Source organism: Conger conger, chromosome 2, assembly GCF_963514075.1.
Source record: "Conger conger chromosome 2, fConCon1.1, whole genome shotgun sequence".
Lineage (NCBI taxonomy): Eukaryota > Metazoa > Chordata > Actinopteri > Anguilliformes > Congridae > Conger > Conger conger.
Genome location: NC_083761.1, coordinates 68,173,880 through 68,199,119, shown reverse-complemented (window position 1 = coordinate 68,199,119; position 25,240 = coordinate 68,173,880). Strand labels below are relative to the sequence as shown.

The 25,240-nt window shown below is 45.1% G+C and overlaps 1 protein-coding gene across 2 annotated transcripts in view; it reads left to right on the top strand.

The window, feature by feature from the left end:
* Positions 1–3,892: 3,892 nt before the first annotated feature.
* Positions 3,893–25,240, top strand: part of rptor (regulatory associated protein of MTOR, complex 1) — a 181,595-nt gene continuing 160,247 nt past the window's right edge. For both annotated transcript variants that reach the window (XM_061230924.1, XM_061230923.1), the window contains exons 1-2: positions 3,893–4,320; positions 7,829–8,003. In XM_061230924.1, the coding sequence (XP_061086908.1) occupies positions 7,836–8,003 (168 nt within the window). In that variant the 5' untranslated portion in view covers positions 3,893–4,320; positions 7,829–7,835. The remainder of the gene's footprint in view (positions 4,321–7,828; positions 8,004–25,240) is intronic.

Here is a 25,240-nt window from a genome sequence, read left to right as displayed (position 1 = left end):
AAACAAACTGTTAATTGTAGCTAAGGAGGCACAATACAAATAACAATACATTATTCCAACCACACAATGTAACCTAAAAGTGAAATATCTTTAAAATAATTTCATAATGTAGGGCTTATTATATTAGTAATAACTTGTTTTCATTATTTTAGCAATGCCCAACTACCATCAACTGCAGATCTGTTGCAAATAATAATGTCCACCTGTATGTTAACTGATGTGTTTCAATGCATTCTGAATACAAATATAAATGGCCTAAGGATAAAATAGAAGAAAAGTCCATCTTCTTTGAGATTTACCTGAGAGTAGACAACATAGTGAACTAGATGTCACCCCCAAAAGTAGGGCCATATTCTCTGTATTAATCCAAAGGCTGCAGTGTGAATTTGACTGTCAATTCCATAATTCCATAATTGGAATTGACCAGTTTAAAAATCACCAGTAATGCAATGATACTGCGCCATGAGGATATTCCACTTTTATAACAATTACATTGGTTGCTTGACGGTTTAATCTGACAATACACAAACTTCAACCATTTTACATTGCTACTCACAAAACTACATTATAGCAGCTCATGAAATACACAAATCAAGTCCAATTAAGCGTTATGGAACGAGAACCCGTGGTATATCGTGGATATTGTCACAGCTAGCGGGGTGGTAAGCACGACGCAAAGCGGAGTACAGTTACACCCCCTTGCTGTGCCAATATCCATGATATACCATAGGTTCCAGTTCCATAACGCTTTTATACAACGGCTACCACATTTATCTTTCAAGATTTCACTAAAGAAAGACAATTTTTTTAATGAATGTATTTTTAATGGAACTATGTTTTATGGTAAATGTATTCTTCCGCTGAGCAGTAGTTTATTGGTTGCACGCAATCATGTATCCCCACTCCACTATCGAAGCAACGGTACGAACGTTAACTAACGTTAGTAGGAATGATGTATCCTCACTACACCAACCTTAGCTAAGCAATGCTATTGCGATAATGTATCCCCATTGCATTAACGTTAGCTAGTTTACGTTACACCAGACGGCACTGACACAAGTCATTTGTTTTTGTTGGAGACGTTTATCGGGACACTGCCCGATAAAGTGCAGTTATTGAAATGACTCATAATGCCGTTATAAGTCATCATTGGCTTCGTTGGGTTTTGGTGGTCTTGCTGGTATTTCGATCCGAGGACGTTGCCAAAGTTGTATTTTTGTTCGTTCCTGACTTTCCAAATCAAAGGACACTTTAAGCTCACTCATTTAATTTTACTTCGGTAGACTACTAAGGGCAAAATTATAACGTTAAGTTACATTAATTAATAAGTTACGATTACAAAGTAGATAACGGTGATCGACAAACACGGAGTAATTCTAAATGATGTGTGAACATTCAATTTAGCCGTGTGTATATCGTGGATATTGGCACGGCTGGAAGGGTTTCCAATTGCCAAAAGGGTATCAAGTACATTTTATGTCTTACCATACACTGACACTTAAGATGTTGTGAATTGCTTCTTGTTTCACAATGGTAAATGGTTGGAATTTATATAGCACCTTTATCCAAAGTGCTGTACAATTGATTCTCATTCACCCAGTCATACAAACTCACACACGCACCATGCAAGGCACCAACCAGCTCGTCGGGACCATTTGGGGGTTAGACGTCTTGCTGAGGGACACTTCGACACACCCAGGGCAGAATCCATTTTTCCTCCTCACAATGGACTTCTTGCTTTCATGTCCAAGAGCAGATGGAGGCCATTTTGTTATGCTGTTGCTAGATTTGCTGCTCTTCCACTGTCCAGTACCATGTACTGTGCTGCCCCATTTGTGTGTGTTCTCAGCTGCTCTCCATGTACTGTATGTGCACCTGCATGTCCCACGATGATAAACTGACTATGACACAACTGAGTAACAATCCGATCCTGATCTATGTTAATATTGTGCTGGGTGGGAATCAATGGCTGCTTCCATATGCTCATTATAAAAATATCAACATATTGAAGGCCTATCACTACACCATATCAAGCACTGTTCCACTTTCAGTTCCAGCCCCAGCTGATTCACCGCTTGAATCTGCAGGCTAGAATTGTACAACATTGAATTATATTTTTTATGATTAATGATTTGCTGCTTGATTACATGTGACTGGAAGCTGTATGTGGTGAAGATGTGCTCCCTTTGTGGGCTCAATATAACACGTCGCCTCGGCTATTAAACATACATATTTATTCTTCTTTATTTCCTATTGGGAGAAAGTGTAATGTGGTGTGAATGCCCAGGAGTCTCGTCAGAAGCTTGATTACACAGTGTGATCAAAATTAGCAGGCTAAACTAAATAACATTCTTGTGACTTAATCTGGTTTATTCTCCAAAGAGAAAAGTATCAATAGAGTTTATCAAATTAGACGGGGTGATCATCACAGATGGGCAAAAAAGACATAATTTTGCACTGATACAATATTTACAGTAGTTACATACTTGGTGGCCAACTAATGGCTGTATACACTATCACACTGTTTTTTTAATGTTTTTTATTTAAATCATCAAAACGCATGGACAATATGCAATACTATATATGCCAATACCATTTCAAAACAACACCATAATCCTACAAGTGGTACAACAATAAAAAAGGGGGAAAACTATATATACAGTGGAGTATTATTGCATTTCAATTAAATTAAAAAAGATACTTAAGGCTTCACAATATTGAAGTGTGTTAAGTGCTTAGTCCATCTAGGGACTTTAAGTAGCCCTACTGCACTTCAACCATACTGTATAAATTATTACATTCAACAACAAATATAAGAACATGAAAACACATACGAGTGCAATGGGGATATTCAAGAATAAAGAGCAACACAAACCGAAGAAGCAAAACATCTACACTCAGTGAGCACATTATTAGGGCTTTTTCTTCTACTGCTGTAGACTTAGAGGTTTGACTTGTTGTGTGTTCAGAGATGCTCTTACGCATACTACTGTTGTAATGCGTGGTTATTTGTGGACTGGTGGCAGTGTTGCCACTATAGATACAGAACCAGTGGGCGAAGGTTCTAGATTGAATTTGGAGGGAGAGTTCTTTTTTGATTTTTCGACTGAACCAGAGGGCGAAGTTTGACAGGATGGACTGTGCTTGGAACCTGGAGAGAAACCGCGCCTACATGGGAAGTGTTTTCCCAAGGAAATTGTTTTAACCATGGAAATGTTCACTCTCCCAATGAAAACTCACTGCAAGGGTTGTGAGTGCACTGGCCACTGGACTCCAACAATAAACACACCGAAGTTTTTTCTTTATTATCTGATTTTCTATAAGTAAAAGTTATTCTTAATTTACCTGACAGTGTTTTGTTTGTGTATGAGAGCTCAATTGTTTTAATATCACCCGGGTTGTTTAGTAATAAAGCGTAGCTAGATTTAAAAGAAATTCACCATAGTGTTGGCCCTGGTCCATTTATTCGAGTCATAAATGGAGCTTGGACGTCGCTGTCTCGGTCTGATATTCATGCAAGAGATACTAGTCAAAATTACTAGTAAAAAATTGTAATACTAGTTCAAATGAATTATTTCCTCTGTTCGAGTCCCATCGTGTTGAGACAGGTGTTACATGAGAAAAAAAGAAGAAAAATGAAAAATGACAGGGAACCACGGTACCTCAAAATATTTAAATCAGAGGTACCGCGGAAAATAGTATTGTCATATTAAAAAAAAGGAAAAAAGTATTACTTTCTGTTGTTCAACAAACAGATAATTAAGCACTAAACTAAACATCAGCACTTTATATTTGGCCACTGACCAATTCGTGCAACGTTCGTGACGTTTTACTGACATGTCCTAGTTTCAGGACCGCCCTTGCTAGCAGAGTGCATTCTGGGTTTATCCCAACATGGCGGCGCCCTTGTGCAACTGCTGAGAAAGTATCTCTGGAGAAACAGAAGCGAATTAAGGTTTCATTTTAGCGTAGCGGTAGCAAATAATTTCCTGCGACCATCAGCAGGACCACAAGATAAGAATTACAACCAAGTCCTTTTTTGCACAAGCTCGTTAGAGCGTGGTGTGGCCCATGCTCAGAGTCCGTGTTAAGATGGGCCTCTTTCCCAGACCCTAGTGAGGAGTGGACGCAGGGAAGACTCGGCAGATTCCCCGACGAGGTCTTAGCGGGCGAACTTGGACTTGTCGGCGTTGACATTAATCACAAATTGTGGGATTTGCCGTATAATCTGCTGTCAGGGGTTCTCTCTGCAGCCGCCTCTCTTGTAGAAAAGGGACGCAGAAGTTTCCAAGCCCGCGGGAGCGATTCAACCACGTCAAGGTCTGTAGATTTGCAAGCTAGTCATTTAATATCGCCATTTATGCACATTTGTCCCGAATACATGAAACTAACCGGCCTGATTAGAATGGTAAGGGGTTCTCTGTAGTCGGCATTGGTTGTGAATCTAGCAAGCTACTTGGCGAGGTTACATTTTTCATGTGCATGGTAGCACAGCTGGATAGCTAGCAAGCTACCTAGCCAAGTTGCAGTTTACTTGGCTAGCTCACGACAGTAATTCAATTCATATTATGTGTTACTTGAAGCGTAATTACACATTGCCAATTGGCTGTTTTTTTCTCACAGCCGATAGTATACCTACATTGTTGTGAATACTTGCAGATAACTAAAGATAACTTTGATAACCAACTATTCCTGGCTGGCTAGTAAGTTTCTTAGCGATATGTCATCTGTGCCTGCTTCGGTTATTCGCGCTTCTTTATTATTGTTCATTAATGTTCAAATTTTTAATATGAAATTGGTGCTAATTTAAAATCAAGCTAAATAATTATTCTGCGGTGTAACATTCCTGTTGATCAAGCGCGAATCTTTTCTGTGTGTAACTAGCTAGCTATTGTCAGGCCTTGTCCATTCAGTTTTATCCATTGTTATTCTTAAAATCAAACACAACTACTGGTAGCTATATTATTCCTGTTAATGGAGCTTGAATATGTCAATATAATAAACCTTAATCCGCTGACATTATGCAAGGAGAGTGTGAAACCATATTGGTCAAGCTTCTGTAGGTGCGAATTGTTGGGCTTTTGAACTGGCACGTGGGCGTGTCCGTTGATACAAACTGGCGTGGTTTTGTAAACATTGGTGAAAATGTTCACATGTTTATGACTGGAAGATTTCTTGTTTGTGTCTTGTAATTACATAGCGTATTATTTATCACTGTGAAAAACGTTACAATGTCCAAATATGACTTGTGAATGTGGCATTATGTGAAATATTGAAAATACGCGTAATGGAAATCATTTTTAAATTAATTTCCCATGTATTTAATAGAACGATACATTAAATCTTGACCTATTCTTTCTTATCTTCTATTTTTAGTGTTTTGCTACAGGTGTTTGTTGAAATTAACATAATCATTATTATTTATCCTAATTATATTTATAATTCTACTATACATTGTCCACAAGATCTTTTGACACTTTCATAGTTATTGCGAACGTTTCTCAGTCATGAGTCAGTCAGTCAATGAGTATAGCATAGCCTAAGTATGTTAATTCTATATATCAGTAAAGCCCTGCTGCAGTTTAAATCATAAATACACTAAAACATACTCTATTTTCTGCAAAATAATTGATTTTGGAGATAATTATAGTTATTCTTCATATTAAGCCATGTCATGTAAAATGATATATTATTAAAGGATATTATTTGCATAAACATGCATCGCCAGAGAAGACTTTATTTTTTGTCAGTTTACTGTGCTGAAAAATTAAGACAATTAAAATTCAGCAGTTATCCCACACCAAAAATTGTCCAGGATGTTTTGCAAACCAATTTGCTGCTTAAGATGCAATAATCTTTAGTTTGGGATTCAGTTAGCCTCAGTTCAGTTAGGCTTTTAATATTCAGTTTTTTAAAGAAAATACTTTAATAACTCTGTCTTTGCAAATATAATGCCTGCCCAGAATAACACTGTATTTTAAGTTAAGCCCACCAAACATTCCCCCCTCAAAATGGTTGTGCAATAAATTAAGAACTGCTATGCCTATGGTCAGTATCTGATGGAGACCAAAGGTGAGAACATGAATCGATCAGATGATTGATCCACACACACTAACATGACAACATCTGAACTGAAATATCATGCACTTTTACACAAACAAATATTTGAGTCACCAGTCAATGGCATTTTATGCACAGGAACCAAACCTAATAATATGTACTATGTAAGTATTCAATTCAGTGCAATGTTTATTTTTATAGTGCTTTTTATAGACGCAGTCATATGGTACTTTATTGAAAAAGAGGAAATGGGAAAATTGGGACAGACCAGGCCTGAAAAAAAAAAAAAAAGCCTTCCATTGAACTCCCCCAAGGGCAGAAGTTTCAGGAGGAACCAGGAGGGGAGCTCATCCTGCTGGCCAAAACAAATGCTATCTACATCAAATGTGACTTTGATTCTTTTTGTTGTTAGTTTAGTTCACATTCATCAGAAAAGCACACGGTTGCAGAAAATCGGAACAGTTATTCTTATCATTCTGATCATCACTTGTATCCTTGCTTCAGCCAAACCACTCATTAGTACCAAATGCTGTCAGAAAACGTGAAAAGGCTTCCCTCCATTACTTGGCTGCATGGTTACAGATGTGCCTAGTTGTCATGTTTATAATGACATGACATGTGCAGTAGATACTCTTTTTGCATACACCCACTACACTTCCCTTGATCTTCAATGACCAATAGTGAAGAACACATCGCCAGACCCACCACTCCTGACTATTTTAGGCAACAATTACACTTGTCTTTGGTGAAAACTCTGCTAAGAAGCTACATTGACAGCAAACAAGGATGAACTTTCAGGAAGTGAGACATTTAGTAGGTGGTAAACGCAGAGCTCTCTAAATGCATGAAAAGCTAGTGAAAGGACTTGATGATATGCTGGAGTAGTTAACCAAACAGTTATGGATTAATTTAATCATACGGTACTGTAAGTCGTGGGGCAGGCTTGTCATTGAAGAATACGACTATATATTCAGTTGACCCATTGGAAATTTGTCTCGCCTTGCTTTTGGGTATATAGAGGTAATTTATTTAATGAGCAACTTCACATTGATGATAATTATGTGTTGTATTGTGCTTCCCTCTCTTGAAAGCCAAAAGCAGTTTTTGACTTGGATATTGTGATGACCCAGTCTGTATTACAAGCTTTGTAACTTTCAAGTTGAAGTAGGCTATAGCATATCAGAGCTATAGTACAGTCTGTAACAGGAGGGAAGCCGTATTTCATTGTAAGTTGCTGTGCGTAAGCGCATCTGCTAAATGAATGACTGACTGACTCGGGTGCATGATTGCATAGACAGCTGTGCAGCGCAGGGTAACTGCTAATCCATAGTGTGATCTCTTGGTTTATAAAACTCATAATTGCAAATTTGTTCTTATACATGTCATAGAACATTGTACCTCTTCCTTCAAAATGTGGTCATGTCCCTCATATTATTGTTAATTATTCCCTTTATGTGCAACTATATATCAAGCACAATTGTGAAGGAATGAAAGGCAGAATGAAAGAAAGGTGCAGATTAATGGTGGATCTTTTCAGTATGTGAGAAGCAGAAGAGGGAGCATGTAGGCGTTGTGGAGGAAGACCTGTTTGCCGTGGGTTGGTTGCCAGTGGATACCGTGGGGAAACTACCACAGGTGCGAGTACAGTACTGGTCTGCAGAAGTAGAGTTAGACCGCGAGGGAGTTTGGACCGGGACGGAGGGCGATGGGGGTGAGTTTGACCTGCACGGGGCCTCAGTAACCCCCGCCCGGCCTGTGTCCCCCTCAGGGCCCTGATGAAGATGGACGCAGAGCTGCTCCACTCCCCTGTGGTGGGCCTGGCGGAGGAGGAGGAGGCGGACATGAGCGACTGGAACCTGCCGCTGGCCTTCATGAAGAAGCGGCACTCGGAGAAGATCGAGGGCTCCAAGGCCCTGGCGCAGAGCTGGAGGATGAAAGACAGGGTGAGGGGCCTTCTCTTTACTTTTACTCATCATTATCTTTTTTTATTTTTATTCATTTTATTTATTCAAGACGGCTTACGGCTGATTAGATTCAGCAGGGGACAATTTAGGGGGCAATGCAGGCCTTGCTCGAGGGCCAAACAGCTGTGCTGATCTTATCTTGGCTACATTGGGGCTTGAACCACCAACCTTTCCGTTCCCAGTCATGTAGCAACTAGGTACTTCCTGTACCTTAGGCACAAGGCTTCAGGCTGTCCATGTATTAGTTCATAATTTTTTTTAAACTATTGGAGGCCCTTGGCCAAATGTTCTTTGGAGGCTCCCCGTACGAGTTATGTCCTATAGGCATGCGGGCGTTTGTGGACCCGGCTGCCCCTCCAGACAGATGGGGCCCTGGGGCATTGCTTATGTCGTCTGTGCTTAGGACCAGCTCCGATCTAAGTTGCGGCGCGCTATTGCCGCGCCCGTGTGTCCTTTATCCGCCCGTGAACTACGGAACTGGCGGTCTTCTCCTGGCTCGGTGGGGCCCGGCGCAGCCCAGGGCCGGACTGCAGCTGAGGACCCTGCTTCACGGCCTGCAGATTGTGGTGGGAGGCTAACCCGCTGCTGCGCGCAGCCCGTGTAAGACGGGCGCTCGCTTGCGTAGGCCGAACAGGTTGCAGAGGCAGTCTGGTACACGCTCAGACCTGGGATCTGCTAAGATGGCTCTGCTGCTGGGTTTCTTTTTGCTACCTGGATTGCACCCTTAGCACTTTGTAATAGGGACGGGTAACGGATGAAGCGATTAATCATCGGATACCTGCCTACTCAATGTTTTTTTTTTTTTTTCTCCCGAAGGCTATGCATGTACTGCTACGTGTTGAAACTTTAAATCCATTTATTAATTTACAGTATGTAAAGAAAGAGACACATTAAAATAGAGGATATTCCTTTATTGAATATGAGCAGAAAAAAGAAAATATAGTTTCATTAGAATTGTGCTTTTTGTTGGTAAACAGCTGTGCTAGTGGGATAATGTCTGAGGGGTTGGGCGTTTTGCAGTTTAAATGCCCTGCGCTGAGGGACATTGGCAAGGCAAATTTAAGATTTCCCCGACGGGCATTCAGCCTGCACAAGGTCCAGCCCCATGCTCATTATCCTGCTTGTACCATGGCTTAGCAACGGACCGCATAATTGTAATCAAAACATGAAATTTCACTAAAATGGAAACATTAACGAAGTAATAGCAAATATCTCTCATAACCACTTAGCAATGAACATATCTTTCTAGTCTCTCTCTCAGTTGTCTCTCATGGTTGTTGTCACCGACAGCTAGCTAGCCAACTATTTCATTATATTCAAAATGGAGGCTAAACATGCACCAACTAGGATAACCACTGTACCGTCATGCATGGATATCAAGTTGACATTGTTGCAAGTATGATATTGTAGCTGTGTTGGCTTGCTAGCTAACTGTAAATTGTTTCCACTTAATTTATTGAGTTATACCAATGTGCATTTGTTGAGAACTGTGATTGAACTTTTGCAGGTGCTACTTCAGAGAGCGGGGTAGATGGCAAAATAATGTGCATGTCCCGACCAATCAGAATCGAGTGTTCAGCCAAGCTGTTGTATATTGGTTTTGCGGAGGAGTTGAGTTAACTTCATTTTGTTCATTCATTTTGGGTCATATATGATACTGTGGCTGTTGAGTTTATTGGCACAATAGGCTAGGCATTAAGACTTTATTATGATGGAAAAACTTGGGTATTGATCTGCGGTATGCGCATGTGAATTTTCTCGGCATGATTTGTTCTAAAAATAGATTCTTCCCCATTCAAGCAATCAATTTGGAATCTAGCACATCATGTGATCCGAAATAATTGAATATTACCATCCCTACTTTGTAATTGCTGTGAAACAGGATTATTAACTACAAAATGGAGTTAGATGTGGGAGTTTTTAGTGGTATCACATGTGACATGAGGTAGGAAATCAGAGTACGTGAGGCAGCTTCATTTTTTGTAATACGGAAGCGAGCAGTTGCATTACTCACAAACATCTATGAACGCCCACATTGTTTAAGATTTGTAGCGTTCTCTTAGTAGCTTTCACAATTTATCATTGAGTACCACAGAACTGGCCCTTGCAGGTTTTTCTTACCCAATAAATAACTCACAATGTCAGTTGGAATTTATTCTTAAGCTGAATATTGTTTCATTATTGACAAATGCCATTTGATGTAGTATATCAGACTTGTTTAAAACATATTGAGTATGAAACATTCATTGTGGTTTCATCTCACATTATGCGAGTTCTCTTTGAACAACTGCAATTATACATTTTTATTACAATTGAATTATTTGTAGAGAAAATAAATTATAATTTTTTAAACATGACGCAGCGAGAAGGTATAAAATCAGTTTGGCACTTAATTTTCATTGGTTTAATTTCAAAGAGATACACGAGGGTATGTGCAGTTGACTTTCATGCTGTGGATCATTTACTTTCATTCTTGTGCTCAGTTGTCACCAGAAGTGCCTTGATTCGCAAAATGTCACAAATGATACCAGCCTCATGAACTCTTAATCTGAGCCCATCTAAGTAACACATCCGGGTCTGTAGTGGATCTGTGCATGTCTAGGTGGTTTACCAGTACTGGGGTGAAACCTGCTGAAATTAGTTTTACTGGTGCCCATTCTCACGGATGGTGCAGTGGGTAGCACTGCCGCCTCACAGCAAGGAGGTCCTGGGTTCGAATCCCCGTCGGCCGGGGCCTCTCTGTGCGGAGTTTGCATGTTCTCCCCGTGTCTGCGTGGGTTTCCTCCGGGTACTCCGGTTTCCTCCCACCGTCCAAAGACATGCAGGTTAGGCTGATTGGAAAGTCTAAATTGCCCGTAGGTATGAGTGTGTGAGTGAATGGTGTGTGTGCCCTGCGATGGACTGGCGACCTGTCCAGGGTGTATTCCTGCCTTTCGCCCAATGTATGCTGGGATAGGCTCCAGCCCCCCTGCGACCCTGTCCAGGATAAGTGGGTTAAGATAATGGATGGATGGATGGATGTACGTCGCTCTGGAGAAGCGTCTGCTAAATGCCACGTAATGTAATGTAATGTAATGTGCAGTGGAAAAAGCTTTTCTTCTCAATGCAGTGGAAGAGGAGTGTTCTTGACAGTGCAGGGGAAGAGGAGTTGTCTTCACGGCACAGTGGAAGAGAGGTTTTCTTCACAACCCAGTGGAAGAGGAGTGTTCTTCATAATGTTGGCTTTACATCAGTTATGCCTTCGCTGTTCACCTCCATGAGGGAAGCCCAATTATTTTTTTAGGCAGTGTGGGAAATGGTGAGGTCTTTATTATGTGAAGCAGCAGCACTTCTCCATTATGCTGCGGTAAAGCTGCAGTAGCACATTAGATTTAATGGAGAAGCAGCTCAAAGGGCAAACTGCAAATAGCCCCTATTGGGATTTCATTTGCGTACTGATTGAACATGAGCGCTTTGTTAACTGCTACTCCAAGTTATCTAAAAGATCGCACTACTTCCGTGGTTATTCAAGGTGTGGCTATCTAGTGCACAATAATCCAGAAACCTATCTTGCCCCTGCACTGACCGATTGAGCCTTTCAAAAGGAAATGCTGCCAAAAATCGAATTAGTATCTAATCCGTATACAAATCTGTTTTTCCCAACTAGTGAATGAGACTCCTCTTCTTTTTTTAAATAATTTATGTTCCAATAATCATAAAAGTTTAATGTAATGCCTGAAAATACTGACGGATTCATTATTTTAAGGTTATTCTGGGAGAATTTCAGCTTTTTGAATATGCGTCTTATTTATTTATTTTTAGATGAAGCGCTCACATTCGCAGTGTTCGGTACCTTGTGGGAAGAATTGTGGGAATTTCTCTTGAGAGCAGAGACAAGAAGAGGCATTGTCTTTATTAAAACTGCCATCGCTCTTATGAAGGTGTTATGGTCCTTGCTGCAGGTTTTGATTGTTTCCTCAGTTCTGTCCAGGGAAAATATCGCTGCAGTAATACAGAGTGTCACAATACTGCACCTCTCCCGGTAACCTCGACGTGGTTGTACTTGTTCTGTTGCATTTAGACGTGTGAAAAAGAACGCTCCCGTGTTGTAAGTAGAAATTAGACTGTGCGGAGGTGTCGGAGGTCTCCCCGGTTGCGCGCGAGCAGCCTGGTACAGCGGGAGGCCAGGGAACGGAGCCTGGGGCTGGGTGAAGGTGGACACAGGTGGAGGTTTAGCGCTGGGGCGTTGTGTGAGGAAGAGCCTGGGCTGGGTGAAGGTGGACACAGGTGGAGGTTTAGCGCTGGGGCGTTGTGTGAGGAAGAGCCTGGGCTGGGTGAAGGTGGACACAGGTGGAGGTTTAGCGCTGGGGCGTTGTGTGAGGAAGAGCCTGGGCTGGTGGAAGGTGGACACAGGTGGAGGTTTAGCGCTGGGGCGTTGTGTGAGGAAGAGCCTGGGCTGGGTGAAGGTGGACACAGGTGGAGGTTTAGCGCTGGGGCGTTGTGTGAGGAAGAGCCTGGGCTGGGTGAAGGTGGACACAGGTGGAGGTTTAGCGCTGGGGCGTTGTGTGAGGAAGAGCCTGGGCTGGGTGAAGGTGGACACAGGTGGAGGTTTAGCGCTGGGGCGTTGTGTGAGGAAGAGCCTGGGCTGGGTGAAGGTGGACACAGGTGGAGGTTTAGCGCTGGGGCGTTGCGTGTGGAAGAGCCCGGGCTGGGTGAAGGTGGACGCAGGTGGAGGTTTAGCGCTGGGGCGTTGTGTGAGGAAGAGCCTGGGCTGGGTGAAGGTGGACGCAGGTGGAGGTTTAGCGCTGGGGCCTTGTGTGAGGAAGAGCCCGGGCTGGTGGAAGGTGGACACAGGTGGAGGTTTAGCGCTGGGGCGTTGTGTTTGGGAGACTCGGGCCTGGGTGAAGGTGGACGCAGGTGGAGGTTTAGCGCTGGGGCGTTGTGTGAGGAAGAGCCTGGGCTGGTGGAAGGTGGACACAGGTGGAGGTTTAGCGCTGGGGCATTGCGTGAGGAAGAGCCCGGGCTGGGTGAAGGTGGACGCAGGTGGAGGTTTAGCACTGGGGTGTTGTGTGAGGAAGAGCCCGGGCTGGTGGAAGGTGGACACAGGTGGAGGTTTAGCGCTGGGGCCTTGTGTGAGGAAGAGCCAGGGCTGGTGGGAGGTGGGGTTAGGTGGAGGTTTAGCGCTGGGGCGTTGTGTGAGGAAGAGCCCGGGGTGGTGGAAGGTGGACACAGGTGGAGGTTAAGCGCTGGGGCGTTGTGTTTGGAAGAGCCCGGGCTGGTGGAAGGTGGACACAGGTGGAGGTTTAGCGCTGGGCCGCTACAGTAGCGTGTCCTCGTGCGTCAGTGTTAGAAACACACGCGCTTACGGAGGTGGTGAAGCTCGTCAGACGGAGGTTACCTGTTGGCTGGTGTGAGTGATGCGCGGTGTGAGAAATCAGCCAGCCCTGCGGGGCCCCGTGCCTGTGGGATTGGGCCTTGGCGGTGGGGAGGCGGACCAATCGAAGGGTCATTGCTCCTGCCGGGGAGTTGTCTCCTGCTGTAGCCGTGGTGATTGTGAGGAGATGATGCGTCTCCGTCTCTGCATGGCTTCTCCATCCGCTCTAGACAAAATATGGACCAGGTGCCTGTTACTTCACCCACTGACTATCCATTGCCTAGGGAAACGACAGAAGTCTAGTTTACCGCTGCCCTATGTTGTACAGTTTGGAGCCAGAGGCTGCACAGTAGGGCCCCTGAATGCGGCTCCTTCACTAAGCGTGCGAGAGAGAGTGACTTGCCAGTGAGGCAAACCATCCCTGGTTCTTCCACAAAGTATTCCTGTATTGTCATAATAACACAAGTTACACAAGTAAATCGGCTCATGGGGAGACATTAGGTGAAGAAAAAACACTGATGCATTCTCCTGTGTGAAAAAATGATTGACTTTGTGTTTTTACCGCATTATTGCCCACTAAAGGTGCAGTCCATACCGGCTGCTGAGTATCTATCGAAGGCATTTGAGTGCTTTAGCCAATCAGCATCAGGGACCGTTTAGTGGGCTTCCAATCAGAAATGACCTTGAAGTGAATATGTATGTGGAACTGACAGGACTTGCAACACCTCCAGTCCTTGTGTTCAGAAGTTACATTACGGTCCTTACGTCAGTAGCATGTTATATTGTTTATAAATCTGAAGACGTAGGTGTGTGTCTTTTATTGTGGCTTGTAGATGCGGGAAACTGGATTTGACAGGGTGTTGGAGCTTACTTCCTGCCCTGCTCTTCATGCAGTTGAGCTTCCTGGCGTCTTTCCTGTCGAGCACTAATACGACACGGATGGCTGGTACAGGATGTGGGCGGTATAACCTTGTTTATGTTGTTTACACCTGCCAGGCCAGGACTGCCCCGGGGCTGAGGCAGGGAAGGTGGGTGAGTGTGCTTTCAGTCTGCTGCCCCCAAAGTCAGTCTCTAATGCCACTCTGGAATAAGGGCTAAATAAGTTATGTGAATAACCCATCTTTCAGTGATCTCAGCAGGTACAGTGCATCAAACAGGCTCTCTCCCTACCTCTCCCTGAACTTCAGTCACACTCTTTCTTTTTCCTCTTTCTTTTTCTTTTTTCTCTTTCTCTTTCTCTTTCTCTTTCTCTTTCTCTTTCTCCTCTCACTCACTCATCCACACACACACACACACACACACACACACTCACACACACACACACACACACACACACACACACACTCATACTTTCTCTTTCTTCTCTCATTCACTTTTACTCAATCACTCAAACACACATGCACTCACTCTCACACACATACACTCACTCATACTTACACACACACTCACACGCACACACTAACACACTTGCACACATTCACTCTCACACACTCACTCACTCATTCATACGCACACACAAACACACTCACGCACATTCACTCACATATACGCACTCACTCATTCATACTCTCTCACACACATACTCCCTCTGATATTCTTGTTAAAGGTGAGGACTCGCGGCTTGTCATTCACATGACAGCATTAACACACACACACACATTCACACTCACTCTCACACTCTCACACTCTCGCGCACACACACACATACACACACACACACATTCACACTCACTCTCACACTCTCGCACACACACACACACACACACACACACACACACACACACACACATTCACACTCACTCTCACACACACACACACACACACACACACACACACATTCACACTCACACACTCGCACTCACACTCTCGCGCACACACACACACACACACTCACACACTCGCACTCACACTCTCGCGCACACACACACACTCACACTCTCGCGCACACACACACATTCACACACACACACACACACACACACACATTCACACTCACACTCACACTCACACTCTCACACACACTCACACTCTCACACTCACACTCTCACACTCTCGTGCACACACACACACACACACACACACACACACACACACACACACACACACACACACACACACTCACTCTGATAGTCTTGTTAAAGGTGATGACTGCAGGCTTCCTCCCTGTCATTCACCAGCACCATTAAACATCAGTGCTGTAGGAGCATGTGTTCCATCTTTCATCAAAATTTTGGAAAGCCTTTTTTGAAGAGTTTGCTATTTTTGTAAAGAGTGACCCCAGTGGTGAAGGCACGGTGTCCTGTACTAAATGTTGCACAAAGGGAATCCTTTCACTGTGACTGTCTCCTGTCCGTATTGATTTTCCCTCCTGGGTGCTATGCTGTGTGCTGGAGTGTGTTTGATAAGGCCTTCAGTGCTTCTACTTCAGTACTGAATAGAGAGAGATGCTTTTTTATCCTTTATTATAATAAACCTGCTTATTACATTTTTTGGTTTTGCTCAAACTTGTGTTTTACCTTGCCTAAAAAGCCCTCAGTGGCCCTGGATTATGGTCTTGTATTGGACTGGCCTCAACAGTTGGTCTTGGACCTGAGGGGAGAGCACAGCTCCTGCCTGGAGCATCACCAGGGCGTGAAAGGAAATGTGCTGCCCCTCCCACTTCCACACTCGGCCACTCCCACACCAATCCATGGCCCTTCCCACAGTCACGCCTGGCCCTTCCCACAGTCACGCCTGGCCCTTCCCACAGTCACGCCTGGCCCTTCCCACAGTCACGCCTGGCCCTTCCCACAGTCACGCCTGGCTCCTTCCCACAGTCACGCCTGGCCCTTCCCACAGTCACGCCTGGCCCTTCCCACAGTCACGCCTGGCCCTTCCCACAGTCACGCCTGGCCCCTCCCACAGTCACGCCTGGCCCTTCCCACAGTCACGCCTGGCCCTTCCCACAGTCACGCCTGGCCCCTCCTGCGGCCTCCAGGAGCGCCTCAGGGCTGCCGGCCACACCGTACTCCTGAGGTCTCCTGCACACCTCCTCAACACTGCTGCTGCAGACCCGGCTGGGAGAAGCTTTTATCCCGGCTCGACTCAGGCTTTTTACATTTCAGACCCGGGTGTTAAATTGTTGAAGACACCGGGGTCGTGCATTAAGAAGCCGGTTTTGAATGGGCTCTCTTTCATCCTCTGCAGATTTGGACTCTCTTTGATCCTCCGCAGACACAGTCACGTGTACCCGTGCACTTGTAAGGGAAGGAGCGCAGACAGAACTTCACATCGTTTCTGAGGTTCTGTTTTTATGAAAGTGGAGATCCTCGTGATTACCTTGGCTACCTCGAAGGTGTTTCATTCACGCTGTATGTGCCGCTGGCTCGGTCTTGTAGCGATATTGAAGAATAATGTCGTTTTTTTTCTATTTGGACCCATTCTGCTGAAATATTTCCACCATGCTGATTGGTATTGATAATTAATTTGTCGCATCTTTTTAATGGAGTTTTGCTCACCACGATAATCACTCTAATGGGTCCACGCCTGAAATGCCTTCTAAGTGCGGTTTCCCTCTAGGGGTATGACAATGCAGGGATCCGTATTCAAAGGGCGACAATCCCATCCAATCCGTACAACGTGCAAAGATTGATCCTTTTGCCTACATCGTTGTTTACATTTCCGACCATATAATCTTTCCTTAAACGTAACATTAATACATTTTAGCATTGTCTGCCTCCTTTTGGTATACACATTGTAGCAGGATTGTGTTAGGTGGATCATATACACTCAGTGAGCACTTTATTGGGTATTTATTAAACTTTTTTCTTCTGCTACTGTAGCCTATCCACTTAGAGGTTTGATGTGTTGTGTGTTCAGAGATGCTCTTCTGCATACCACTGTTGTAATGTGTGGTTATTTGCGTTACTGACACCTTCCTGTCAGCTCTTCTCCACTGACTTCTCTCATGAACAACATGTTTTTATGATGGATGATGTGAACATTGACTCATTAACTGAAGCTTCTGGTATCTGCACGATTTTATGCATTGCACTCCTGCCACGCGATTGGCTGATTCGATATTTGCATCAATAAGTAGCTGGTGTTCCGATTAAAGTGTTCAGTGAGTGTATATTTTTATTGTTTCTTACTATATCGGATCTTTTTTTTAATCGTATAGTAGCAATTTGTGATATTGCCAAGAATCTAAATCCTAATCCATCATGGTGAAGCCTGACATTTACCAACTATTTCCCACTAAATAAATAGATTAACATGTAAAGATGTGTTTAATAGATAACTGTGAGCAGTTATTGTTCCAGCTTTTAGTAATTATGTTACTTTTTGATACTTTTTTGTACCTTAGGAACACTTCCTTTATTGCACTGAGGCTGGCTGTATCCTTGCACACAGCGTGGCGTGTTGGTAGAGTTGTTCACAACAGGAACATCCTTGCTAGCATCGCACGCTCTCTTTTTAATATAGTTCTCGCTGAGTGAGAACAACGTGTGCTTCCACTACAGAAGTAGTCTGTCGACTGAAAGACCCAACGCTTGGTAAGGCACTGATGGAGAACTGAGTAACTCAATGCCCCTTCATGCTATGCTCTCAGTGTTTTGAGGGAGGATATTTTATCGGTGTTTGACGGCTCGTTTGCATGGCTCCATTAGACTGCATTGCAGAGCAGAGTGGGGTGTTTACTTAGGGCCGCCAAAGCTCCACAAAGAAAGAAACATTATTATCATTATCGTGGTGAAAATAGTGGGGTGGGAAAAACGAAATTTATCCTTTAAATTTAATTTTTAAGCTTATGTTTATAGGCTTATTTTATACTCCGTTTTAATTTAGACATGTTGTGGAAGAATCTCCAGTGTGCAGCCAAGCTAACATTTGCCATCATATTTTAGTGTAGTGCAGGCCCTGGTGCCTTGTCATGTTGCAGGCTGGATGAATATATGCATGCCCGTCCTTCATTCGACGCTTGTGTAGAGAAACTAGGGCAAACCGCGTGTCTCCAGCTTTCCTCTGCCCGAGACGGTGTTTTCTCAGCATAAACTGGCTTTCACAGGTCTGCTGGCTTTCACACTCCGCAGAAAACATGAACGCCACGGCAGGTCTGACCTGCCTTTGACCGAGTCAGAGAGTTGCCTCGGTGTCAGGATCCGTTCATTGAAAATCTAAACCTGGCGTTCGACAACAAAAACCACACGCGTGTTCTCTGAGACTTAACTGCCAGAACTGCCAGAACCGCCTCCACGGCGTCCCGAATCTTTTCGGAGCCTGAGTTCTGTGGCGCTTCTCCGTTTGTGAAAGGCCCTTCTGGGCGGCGATGACACGGCGTTGACTAATGAACTTGTTTGGCGAACAGATGCTCTGTGCCTCTCTCGTGCTGCGCGAGGACTGGCATCGCCTCGGCTCCTGAAGTTTCGAGTTCTGCGCCCGGTGTCATCGAAGCAAACAAAAGGGAGGCATCGTCGCTTGATCACAGTTTAAATTAGAATCCTTGTGCCGCGTTTGGGAGAACAAATGAGTAATCCTCACCAAGGACGCCCACCCGGTCTAACCCACCTCCCAGCGGCGGAGCGGTGACTGCTTCTCCGAACAGCGGGAAGCCTTCGTAATCGAGTTTCTCTCCTTTACCAGTCTGTCATATTGATCTGTCAGTTTATGTATATTGCTCGTACTTGACCTCATCAAGCGTAAGCGTGTGACACTGCATTAATGTTTCATGGGGGAGCACGGACCTCTTGGCTGATTATTTGAAATGGCGGCCCTGCGTGTAGTAGCGGCGGCTGGAGAGCGAGAGTAGTTTAGGAAACGTGCCCCTCTCTGGCTGCTGAAGAGCCTTTGTCGGAGTCGTCCTCCGGTTGACATGTCGTTGCGCATCGGTAAGCGGCCGAGCGGATGCCGCCGGAAAGCCGCATTCCCTCGGGCTGAAGTCAGCAAACTCGGGAAAGGTGTCGTCTTCTCCCCCCCCGCGGGACCCGGCCGTCACCGTCTCCACTGCTGTTCGGCTTTAAAAACGAGCGGTACGGAAATGTGAAGCGGTCTCACCGCCAGCAGCAGGCCGCAGCGGGGGGCACCTCTGCGCCGGCGAGCGTACCGCGGCGTTTCATTGGCTGCCGCTGAGCGGGAACGACAGGGCGGGCTGTAAATGACGCGACGCTGGGAGTAATGGCCAGCTAGCCGCGCCGCAGAGCTCAGCTCTCGCGGAAGAGGTAGCGCTTCGCCTGCTGTTGTGGCAGCGTTAGCCGTTAGCCGTCTTAAATACGCACGGGAGCACTCATTGTTTATTTAAAGCCTAATTGCTGTCATGTCTTGCGACCAATTACCTTGGCAAACTACGATCGATAACACGCACGTCATATTTTAGCCGCGCCAGGTAATCGATTGCTCTTCCACCTGCTGAAGACCACACGTGACTCTCGGCCCAGCGCGGTGCATATTCCCCGTCACTTCATTGACATTCAGATTAGCAGTAGGGATATTGTGGTCTGAGTTGCTGTATTTGACAACTGACGCCCACGCTTTCGTGCAGTGGGCAAACATACTATTCATTTCTGTCAAGCTTAGCTAAACAATAAACTTTTATACATGTTCGCTCTATCCAAAATGGAAGCACAACAGTGAGTCATTCTGCAATCCTCATTCAGTCACGATAATCACTTTCCTCTTATTTTCTTTCTCACTTCACTTTTCCCGTTATATCTTCTGCCAACCATGCGTCTACTGGGCCAGTCCATTGTCTCAGCCGTGTTTTCGACCGTTCGTACAACGGAAGCGGATGCTTTCGTTATTTTTGGACTGTAATTGTTTTGTTGTTTTTTGTTAATGGTAATATTTACCATATTTAATATTTAATAGAAGGTGACGCTGGGTCTTAAACATAGCTAACAATGCTCCAGTAATATGCTGTCGCATGTAAGTTCGATATGCAGGTTTGCAGTGTTAGTTTGGGAAAAGTTTTTATGTATGGTTCTTTCTTTTAATCTATTGACGTTTCCATCTATTTTAAGGATGTGCTGTTTAGACACCCTCCCCCGATACCAGAGGTGCATTTTTAGAGCCCAACTCTCAAGGAAGCTGAATTCAGAATCAGTATACCCTATTCTTTGGAGCCATCCCAGAAACAAACCAATTCTGCTTAAAGGTGTAAACATTTTGCATGACCTAGAAATGTTTCCGTAGCTGGTTTAATACGTTAATTAGCTTCCAAATTGCCTCCTGTTCCCCTTCAGGTCATTAATTCCTTCCTAAGTGCTACCAGAATGGCCCACCAGCTGTATCTTTATGTAATAGTCGGTGCAAATTCGATAATTTGGATTTTTAGGGCATGTTTGCAATGTTCAAGCCCCAGTCTCAGTCTGGTAGGAGTTCCTGCTTGGTCACGTGGTAATGTTATTTTGACCAGGGATTGAGAAATACTGTTCCTCATTTTCATTTTTGCCTGAATGAATGATCCGTGTGCGCTTTAAAGATAGCCTTGGCCCAAAAACATAATTTAACCATTTTATCATAAAAGTACTTTTACATGAAGATGCAAACTTCTGCCTCTGCTTTTTTCTTCTCTCTGCGATGAGCAACCATGTTGAACTGAATTCCACGAACAGCCAAGAAGGTCGTTACAGGAAGAGGTTGAAGGCTCGATCAGGGCGTTTTCACATGCAAAGGCCGTTAAGAGAGTTGTGCCTTTAACGAGCGTGGGCAGGGGAAATGAAATCGATCATGGCGTCCCTGACCCCTCAGCAGAAGCACTGCGTCAGCGTGAAGAACACAGGCGTGTCCCTCCCCTTCTCTCACTATTACCACTCGTACACTTCAGTCGTACACTTCTTCTGCCTGGAGGTGAGGGGAAGTGATCGGGCTGGGCCGTGTGTGTGTGTGTGTGTGTGTGTGTGTGTGTGTGCGCGTGTGGCGTGTGTGCGTGTGTGCGTGTGTGCGTGTGTGCGTGTGTGCGTGTGTGCGTGTGTGCGTGTGTGCGTGTGTGCGTGTGTGCGTGTGTGCGTGTGTGTGTGTGTGTGTGTGTGTTGCTTGTGTGCGCGTCTGTGTGCATATGTGTGTGTGTGTTTGTATGCGTGTCTGTGTGTGTGTGTGTGCGTGTGTGTGTGTGTGTGTATATATATACGTGTGTGTGTGTGTGTGTGTGTGTGTGTGCGCCCACCTCACTGGCCTCTGATATGGGAGCGTTTGTCTCCAATGGCAACGCTCTGAATCGTTTGCTCTCAAACCGGCAAAGGGAAATGGGCGATTTGGACCCCCCGTCTGTCAAAAAATAGGAGCTGGTTTCACAGACGCTGATTAAGCTTGGAAAAACTGGCCCTGTGTCTTTTTTTTTAATCGAAACCAAGAAGTGGCTTACCAGCACTATACCGATGATAAAACGACATTTCACGCTCATTTCAAAAAATTTCCATTCCATTAAAAATACGAAAAGTAAAACGGGCTTGTTTTATCCATTTCAAGCTCAGTAATTTCATCTTTTCGCAGCAGCGATGGAGAGCTGCCAGATTGCCTCTCGTGGCTGAGGAGGCGAAACCGCTGAACCGTGGCGGCGGGCCCCTATTGGCTGCGCGCTGTGCGGAATGCGGGCGCGCAGGCACCCGGTTGGCCGGCGGGGGGGTGATGGAGCGTTAGCGGAACGGGGCCAGCTCTGCCAGTGAGGTCTCCGTCGGCGACGGGGGGAGGGGGATCGATGCTCCCCTCGGTTTTAATAGCCTTAATTTATAGCGGGCCAAACAAATGGAATAATCACTGACCATTGATCTGCATAGGGCTGATCTGTGGGGGGGGGGGGAAGAGAGAGCAATGTTTCACATGCTCAGAAAGCCCTCTGTGTTTATTAATGAGTGAGACACATGCGCGCGCACACACACACACACACACACCCTGCCTTACTGCACCGGCTGTAGGGACTGTAGTTGTGCTCCAGTGGTAGCAGTTCACGCAGGCACACCGGAGCGTTGGAGGGGGAACCCCAGAGCAGGGTAATGAGGTCCCTGGGCCTCCCCTGTCCGTAGTCCTGAGCCATGTCAGCCCCCCTGACGGAGCCAGGGCGTGTGCTGGGCGAGGGGGGAGAGTTCGGGAGGGCCTTCCTCCCGGACCCTCGCTGAGGAACCGAAAAACAGGATTTATGGGATTATTGGAAATCCATAAAGCCAGCAGACCTTTATTAAAATGTAATTTTGTTAGGCTTCTTTCAGATGAATGTTAACACTCAGCCGAACAGGCCTGATGAAGAGGCTGGAGGGGTGGGACCAGTACCCGAAAGTTCTCGCTGTTGTCCTCCTTCCTCTCCTTGCCTCTTTCTCCCCTCCCTTCTTCCTGTTAGCAGAGGCGCAGCGTGTGGATTTAGGATATCGACGTTATCGGAAATCGTGCCACAGGTCAGCAAACACAGCCGCCGCTGTCCATGTTAACGATCGCAGCTCTGAGACGTTACCTTTCGCTCCGAGTGGCTGTCAGCAGCCAGGGGAATTTGGACAGTTCTGTAAGTTTCCGTGCAAACCGGGCCTTTTATTCCAATTGACCTCCAGTCAAACATTCTGTGCCCTTGGTGTAAATAAATACCAATTGCTTTCCGTTTATTGGCTTTGGTGAAAAGTTTACCGGAGCAGAGACTGAAGTGAAAGACAAGAACCGTCGCGTCTTGCACCTCGTTTGAACGCCTCATCGATTTACCCGCTGAGCTAAGAAACGGGTAACCATTTCTCAACCGCTGCATCTTCTGAACCACGACGATACGTTCACCACACTCACCGCAAATCGCAGACTTCCGTCCCGATTACTGCCACGCAAATGTATATTTAATGTATTATTAATTGCTTTTTTTAAGCGCTCGCGTGGAAAAGAAAGCCGCCTTATGTCATTAATTATGATTTAAATCAGAGTAGCCTTTTTTCTTCAGTGTGCCAAATGAACGCATCGGATGGATTTAAGCTGTAAATGTGAACTCGTAGGTCTGTTTGTTTTATATCACATTAACTATTAATCTCAGGGTAGGATACGGCATTTAAACACATGCCTGGTCATCGCGTTAATTAATTGTGTTCATTAGTTTAATGGTTTTAATAGTAACTCACTGTAAGTGTAGCAGATGTAAGATGGCTGCCTCAGGAAATGGATGACTATAGGAGAAAATAATGGACGCTCTGTGGATTTCATCCTGAGCCTTGGCGAAATCCATCATATTTCTTTGACATTTCATTGTGGAACATAATAAAAAGCAGAGATTAAAAGAGTTCTTATTCTTTCGGAAGCTCGTTGTTTTCTGTTGTCTTCGGGTCATCCGCAGGCACGGTGTGGTATTTGTAAAGGGTGCCTGTTTGACCGGTGGTGGTCTAAAACTGTGATACACATCCGCTCTTTTCTTTATGTTTTACATTTTAGTCATTTGGCAGACGCTTTTAATCCAAAGCGATTTACAAGTGCATAAGTTCTACCATAAGTCAAAGCATCACATCCACAACTAGCAAAATACACATGAAATGCTGTTCTAAACATAGTTGTCATCTCAAGTGCATTTTTATTTTATTTTTTTGGGGGGGGGTTAGACAAGGATAGGGATATCAGAAAGGAGGAGCAGGGGAAATCGGGAGGGAGGACTAAGGTAGAGTTTGAAAAGGTGGGTTTTGAGTCTGCGTCAAATTGGGGGAGGGATTCTGCTGTTCTGACAGTGGTAGGCAAGTCATTCCACCACTGAGGAACCAGAACGGAAAACAGGCGTGAACGTTCTTTAGCCCGGTGCAGAGCTGCTCTGAGGTCTATGGAGGGAGCTGTGTTACCGGGCTGACCGTAGACTTGCGGTGCCCGTTACGTCACCCTTTGACTATACGTGGACAAGTGAAAAGCGTTTTTGTGTGCCTATGTTGTACAGTTTGGAGCCAGAGGCTGCACAGTAGGGCCCCTGAATGCGGCTCCTTCACTAAGCGTGTGAGAGTGACTTGCCAGTGAGGCAAACTGTCCCTGAAAGTATTCCTGTATTGTCATAATAACACAAGTTACACAAGTCGTTTGGCTCACGGGGAGACATTAGATGGAGAAAAAATGATTGTGACAACATCTTCCTGTGGGGAAAGGGTGATTGACTTTGTATTTTTATCATATTGTTACGAGTGACTTGCATTGAAAGGGACACTGAAACACCTGGAGCTAGTGTGCAGCATCTCTCAGCGAGAGCAGGAATGAGCATCAAAAATGAATTTTTCCCACTCTGGTCAGACTCAGGTTTGCTGTAATTACCAGTGTAATGCGATGTGTGAAAATGGCATTCATTAATGACATTCATTATAATGTAAATGGGATTTGTTCTTAATTTTTTTCATTTCATTTTAGCTTTTTTTTTTAAAGATATTTTTTAGGCCTTTTTCAGCTTTATTGGACAGTATATAGAGACAGGAAGAATGGGAGCGAGAGAGAGGGAAAGACATGCGACAAATTGTCAGACGGTCGGATTCGAACCGCCGATGTCGCGGCTCGCAATGAGCATGCGGTCAGTGCTCTACAGGCTGCGCCACCGAGACACCCTCATTTTTGCTTTTGAACTATTTTAAAATGGTGTTTTGCCTGACGCGCCCGTGCTTGCCTGATGGCACTCCAGAGTGCTGTGGCACACCGTTTAAGATCAACATTAAGTGTAATCGCCACGGTTACTTTTCCCAACTCGGGGCTGATCTCCAGATTGTGGCTCTTCCCTGCAAGTCTGTCTATGGGTGTGCGTCTTGGTGTAATGTCCCGTTGAGCTCAAAGACACCCAGCTGTAGGGCTGCTCCACCTGCATTGGGTCTCTGGGCAGGGCTCTGGGTGCTGGGTTTGGGAGTGGGGGACTGTGGGTTGCGTTTGTGTACACCGGCTGCTGATGACGCTCTTCTGAACAGATGTCCTGTTC